The sequence below is a fragment of the Salmo salar genome, chromosome 02, assembly GCF_965601325.2.
Source record: "Salmo salar chromosome 02, fSalSal1, whole genome shotgun sequence".
Taxonomy (NCBI): domain Eukaryota; kingdom Metazoa; phylum Chordata; class Actinopteri; order Salmoniformes; family Salmonidae; genus Salmo; species Salmo salar.
In genome coordinates this window covers 42736122-42742577 of record NC_138292.1, presented here as the reverse complement: position 1 = coordinate 42742577, position 6456 = coordinate 42736122, and the positions used below count along the sequence as shown (strand labels likewise).

The following is a 6456-nucleotide window of genomic DNA, read 5'->3' as shown; positions in this document are numbered from 1 at the left end:
TGATGTTATTTTTCATCAAAAGCTACCGCAATACTTTTCCATTTCTAAAAAGCGCTCTCTCTGCCTTCCTTCTCCCTTGCCGGTCACATGACAAGTTCCACTTCCTTGAAACCGGACGCTGTCCTAACCTACTACGAAAGTCACTTTTTATCGAATTGGCGAGAAAAGGGTGTGTCCCCTGTTGCAGAGGACATGTTCTACTGCTGGGTCATCACACTCTCAATTTTATTGGAACCAAATAGCAAAAGAAAACATTACATCTAGTTGTTAATTAGTGTTACAAATAGTATTTGCTACAGGTCACAATAAATGTATGTTTATAGCCTATTTTGACAAATATATTGAACCATATAAGTCTATTAGTAGGCATAATAGAATATAGAGATGAATAAGTATAACTTAAACCCAGCTGTTTCTTATCTTTCATTTTAGAGATTAGGCTATTCAACTAGGGACATGAGTCATGACTTCATAGATTACGGCGTGCACGTCTGTCCAGTGAGTCTACCTTCCCCATGACATTCACTATGGCTGCGATGCGGACAATCCTCCTGTCCTGTCTTCTTTTCACATGCGGGAAAGTTCTGGGGCTGTCAGGTGAGTGCATAAAATGGCCTAACAATATACATTCAACAATTTAAATAATGTATTTAATATAGCCTGATCAACAATAGAAAACAATGCAGCTATGTGTTGTTAGATAACCATTCGATAATGCTGTAGTCGATCTATCTGCGCGTCATCAGCACTTATTTTCCCAGGAAACTTTTGGCACATCACGGATATTCACTGGGACCCAACCTATAAACACACCGAAAATCCTGAGCTTGTGTGTGCATCCAGTGGAAAACGTCCTGCGCCCAGTGCGGGAAAATTTGGAGACTACCTCTGCGATGCGCCATGGGACCTTATTAACTCCACAGTGTATGCAATGAAATACATTCTGCCAGATCCGGATTTCATCGTCTGGACTGGGTACAACAAACTAACATTTATTTTATGTAGCCCTTGTGTGTGTGTGTGTGTGTGTGTGTGTGTGTGTGTGTGTGTGTGTGCGTGTGTAAATTTAACTACTTGTCCATTTACCTTCTTAAAGTAAAATGTTCCATTGAAGAACATTGAGGATGGCTCCCATGTACTGTATATAAAGCTACACATGTGATTGACTTTATCTAAAAGAGGCCCCTTAAAACAACCTGACATTTGCCCTACAGAGATGACACGGCGCATGTCCCTAACGAGGATCTGGGAGAAGAGGCGGTTCTCTCCATTATCAGCAACCTCACCCACATCATAAAGCTTGTTTTTCCAAGTGTGTCTAACCTCCATTGTTTTTGAGGGGGAAGTCCCTCTGGGCCAAATTGAAATATATTTTGTTTTCCTTTTGTTGTCCTTTTGGATCTATTCATCAAAGCCATATGATCAACTCATGTTACCTTTCAGATACTAAAGTGTACTCAGCGCTGGGAAATCATGACTACCATCCGAAGAACCACCTACCCCCAGCCCAGAACAACATCTATGAACAGACAGCACAGCTGTGGCAGGGCTGGTTGGAACCAAAGTCTCAAACAACCTTCCGCACAGGTAAGCTACAACATATCCTGCCTAGGCCTGGTCATGTAAAGTCAAAAAAATATATATTGGTCACATGCCCTGAATACAAGTGTAGACTTTACAGTGAAATGCTTACTTATGAGCCCATTCCCAAAAGTTTATAGTTAAAAAGTAAGACACATATTTACTAAATAAAAAATGTAAATAGTAATACAATAAAAACAATATATATACAAGGAATATCAGTACTGAGTCAATGTGCAGGGGTACGAGGTAGTTGAGGTAATACAGTATGTGGATATGGGTAGGGGTATACCACTTGGGGCCAGTTTCCGGGGCACAGATTAAGCCTTCTGGACTAAAAAGCATGCTCAATTGAAATAATTAATTAAAATAACTTTTCAGTTCAGGACTTGTGTTAATCTGTGTCTGGAAAACCAGTCCATGGAGTCTGGAATGGAATCAATCAACTCCAGTCCAATTAGTTGTATTGTCTTTCCCTTTTTTTCTTTATAGGTGGATATTATACAGAGAACCTGCTGAACCGACCAGGTTACAGGGTTGTAGTCCTCAACACTAACCTATACTACGACCAGAACAAGGCCACAGAAGAAATTGACGATCCAGCCGGTCAGTTCAACTGGGCAGACCATGTTCTTACAGAAGCTGCCAACAACAAAGAAAAGGTCTTACCACGCTCTCTATGTCGCAAGAAATAGCAAGAGAAGATAAGTGCCTAGTAACTCTGCCAGTAAAAGCCAGGCATCTGTTAGAAAATATAGAGATAACATACTCCTGTTTTCTTTATATGTAGTGGAGGTGATTTGGAATCAAGCTCTCATGAAGAGGTAGCCCTGTCTGAGACTTGTAAAGCAGATGTTGCATACAGACTTTGAGGATATCCCTTTATGATTTAATCGCAATCCCACACCGATTTCTCTCTTAGGTTTACATCATTGGCCACGTTCCACCAGGGTTCTTTGAGAAGAAGCGGAGTAAGCCTTGGTTTCGACCCAACTTCAACAAACGTTACCTAGAGCTGATCCAGAAGCATCATTCTCTAATTATCGGACAGTTCTTTGGCCATCATCACACTGACAGCTTCCGCATGTTCTACAGCTCGGAAGGTACAGTGTCATTTAACAGATACACATACTACAAACTTTGTTCCATCATCTCAAGACATTCAACATTAGCCAGGGCCATAGTCTGTTTTTGCTATTTTGCCAACATAGCAATGGAGTTGGCAAGAGCACAAACATATCTGGGACCAGGCTAACTCAACATTTGAACATGATTGTTCAAACATTGGATGCAGAGAAAAATGTATGTGTGCTGCCAACTTATAGTACTTGTGCCTCTCATCTATAGTATCTCACCAACTGTCTTTCCCCAGGTTCCCCCATCAGTACCATGTTCCTTACCCCTGGTGTCACTCCCTGGAAGACCACCTTACCTGGGGTTATAGACGGAGCCAACAACCCTGGGATCCGCGTCTTTGAATATGACACCCAAACTCTTCTAGTCAAAGTAAGAGCCGTTGGACTCTTCTTAAAAGCCCCAAAAATCTGTCAATTTAATGGTTGCTCAGAAACAAAATCTTACCACTCTGCCTCCTCCGTTATTGCCTGATTAATAATATACGGCCGAACCAAACCATACCGTGCTGGCTCAGATAGTTTCTTTTCACATTCTTTCCTGTCTACCTCTCTAGCAGCACACACGTGGTCGACAACTGTGCTGGATGTGCTACCCTGCTGCTACCAGCTTTGTGGAGTATTTTCTGCTTTAATAATAATTTCTTAAACTTCTATAGCACTTTTCATAAAATAAAAAATGTCAAGGCGCTTCAAAAGCAAAAACAAAATGGAGAAGGTCCGTTCATGGCATGATCAGATGACATTTGTCAGGGAGATGGTTGATGGAGATGGAGTCTGGTGATTGTCTTGTAGAGGACATGTTGCCACTGGAGTTCTCCTCCTTCACAATGTGTGGCACCCATAACGAGCCGTCGGTCTCAGCACTGCATTCCTCCACTGCATCTCCTATGCCTCTTAAGCTTAAGCTGACTACTCAATTGATGTTTTTAAAAGCAGCCAGATGCAACAAAAAAGCTGGTAGTGTCCAGATGCATCATTCAAATAAAAAAAATTGCCAGCTAGCAGGGGGTGGCAGGTAGCTTAGCGGTTAGAGCGTTAGGCCAGTAACGAAAGAACCCTGGTTTGAATCCCAGAGGTGAAGAATCGGTCCATGTGCACTTGAGCACCGTTAAGTCGCTCTGGATAAAAGTGTCTACTAAAATTGAATGACTAAAATGTAGCTAGCCAAGCCAAAAAGAGTTGACCTGCCAGTCCATCTGCAAAATTTGTGGGTAACAACATATAGAAGCAATAAAACACACAATGTTATCCAAAACAGCTGATTAAAATAACTACACATTTACAGCAGCTCTGTGCTTAGGCTGCTACTATGGTGCCATGGCTTCTCTCTTTTCCACATTGTTCCTCTTACTTCAATGCTGTTCCCTATTGTTCTTTTTAACGATGTAATGTGCGTTGTGAGTGACCCATGTAAAATGCACTTTAAATAAATTCGGACTTGACTTCACTAAACTAGACTCAGTAGTGTGAAAAAGGTATTAGTGTCTCCAATCTGTCTCTCAACCCACAGGACATGGTGACCTACTACCTGAACCTGACCCATGCCAACATGGCCCAGGCACGCTGGGAGAAAGAGTACCGCTTCACTGAGAGCTTTCGTGTGCCTGACGCCTCCCCGGCCTCCATGCACCAGGCCGTAGAGCGCATGGCCAGCGACCGCTGCTACCTGCAGAAGTACTACGAGTTCAACTCAGTCAACTACGACCTGACAGAATGCAACAGTGACTGCCGCGTCGACCACGTGTGTGCTGCTAGAGAGGTAGACTTTGAGAGGTACGAGCATTGTCTGGAGAAAGAGAAGGCATCATCGACTGGTGTTGCCATGTTGCCAGTTCTCTCTGTGGTGATCAGTCTTGTCTGGGCAAGCTGTTAATGATCTCAATGTCCACCAAAGATATGGACCCATTACTACTGGCTGCCTACAATGAAAGGACTGAACGGCTGCTCCAATCTATGGAGTCCTTCTCCCAAATGTTGCGATTAAGGACATTTACCTTGAATGATTTAATCAGATAGATTACTGTATCCTTTTCTAACATAAGATCTTTCATGAATGCCTCTTTTTGAATATAGCAATCAGAATTCACAGATTGACTGCATGCTGCATTTTCCAGTCTGTGCATCTCAATTTCAACCATGTACCATGCTTGTTAAAGTACGTCATGCTATGAAACTTTAGAATAACATTTTTAATAGGAAGATCCACGACCTTTGATTTCCAAAATCTTTTTCTGACTTATTTTAACTCATGTTAATTGGTGTAAACAAAAATGTATACCACCTGAAAATCTTTTTGATACTCTAGAGTTACAGTTAGTTAGTTAGTTAGTTAGTTAGTTAGTTAGTTAGTTAGAGCTACAGTCTACCATCCTTTGTGGTAGACTGTAGCAAGAATGATCAATGGTTTAATTTCTATATAGTCCCTATTTTAATAAATCACTTAATAATGTTTTGAAGATCGAGTTGGACCTAGGGCTGTGGCGATCATGAACTTGTCAGCCGGTGATAGTCAAGCAAATAACTGCCCTCTCACGGTAACGGACCGTAAAAATTAACATAAAGGGGTTTATCTCCTGGCTTCCACGCATGGCCTACAAGCCACTGATGCAGACCTTTGGAACATCTACACAAATCTAATTAAATGTATATATATATAGCCTACACCATCACAATAAATCCACTATTTATTCTAGACCGGTCTAAAGAAACATGATATGAAGAAAATGTAGTCTATTTTGTCCTTATGTTTGGCCCTGATATGGCTGTGGGCTACAGTAGTTCATTTAGCAGACAAGATTTGCTTAGAATTCCATTGCATTATTTTTATTATTTTCCAGTATGAAGAATACAATTGAACATAGCTGAATAAAATAGAAAGGATATTTTCTCAAATATTTCCAAGGAAGTCCGCACATGCAGGTATTCTATCGAGCGGTTAATGAACAGGTCCTCCAATATGCTTAATTTAGAGTTATTTATGCTTAGTTGTTACAAACGTTGGGCTATATGTTTAGATGAATACATTCTAAGGCTGCATGATGCGACTAATGATGATTTGAAAAAAAGTTATATGAAATGCATGATTTGTTTCTTGCGCAGGCTGCACACACTTCATGAAGCTCTCATTCACTTACCAGGCCTCAAATTTCCCGGTGGCATCCCCCTGTGTGGCCATAAAAATCCATGCCTTTTGCAGCCAAAGTGGCGGTTGTGCCCTTGGGCTGAATATAATAATTAAAATTCCCTCCTCCCGGCTGCAATGCTACAAAGCACCTTTCACTCACATGGCTCTCTCAGATTTCTAAATTCTTATTAGCCAATGCTCGTCACGTGATTGTGTCCTTCTCACAGGCATCTCAGCTAAGAAGTAGGCTACAAGTGAAGACAGACACATCAGGGATGCAACTGTGTGCATCCCATTTATGACATTTTTTTTACATTTTAGCTGACACTCTTATCCAGAGGGCATACATTTCATATATATATATATATATTTTTTGTACTGGCCCCCTGTGGGAATTGAACCCACAACCCTGGCGTTGCACACACCATGCTCTACGAACTGAGCCACAGGGAAGCCATAGGCTAGTGTTTTTTTGAATTCCAAAGCACATATTGAAGACGTTAGAAGAACTGTCCACATTTAGCCTAATTTGTCAGCCAACAAGATGAGTAGGTCTAATGAACAGAAAAAGCACTAGCCTGTAGTGCATTCGGAAGTACTCAGACCCCTTCCCTT

At 41.4% G+C, this 6456-nt stretch overlaps 1 protein-coding gene across 1 annotated transcript; it reads left to right on the top strand.

Annotated features, from left to right (window-relative positions):
* The first annotated feature begins 363 nt into the window (after positions 1-363).
* On the top strand, positions 364-5409 carry smpdl3b (sphingomyelin phosphodiesterase acid like 3B). The gene is made up of 8 exons (XM_014167262.3): positions 364-597; positions 762-975; positions 1215-1312; positions 1444-1587; positions 2074-2243; positions 2504-2684; positions 2954-3087; positions 4228-5409. The coding sequence occupies exons 1-8, from the start codon at positions 516-518 to the stop codon at positions 4588-4590; spliced, it is 1386 nt and encodes a 461-aa protein (XP_014022737.1). The 5' UTR covers positions 364-515; the 3' UTR covers positions 4591-5409.
* The last annotated feature ends 1047 nt before the right edge of the window (positions 5410-6456 follow it).

Bases quoted from the DNA above. Each gene is read 5' to 3' on its own strand.
- smpdl3b (XM_014167262.3), top strand. From the start codon at position 516: ATGACATTCACTATGGCTGCGATGCGGACAATCCTCCTGTCCTGTCTT. The intron at 598-761 runs GTGAGTGCATAA...TTATTTTCCCAG, and splicing joins GAAAGTTCTGGGGCTGTCAG to GAAACTTTTGGCACATCACG. The intron at 2,244-2,503 runs GTCTTACCACGC...TTTCTCTCTTAG, and splicing joins CTGCCAACAACAAAGAAAAG to GTTTACATCATTGGCCACGT.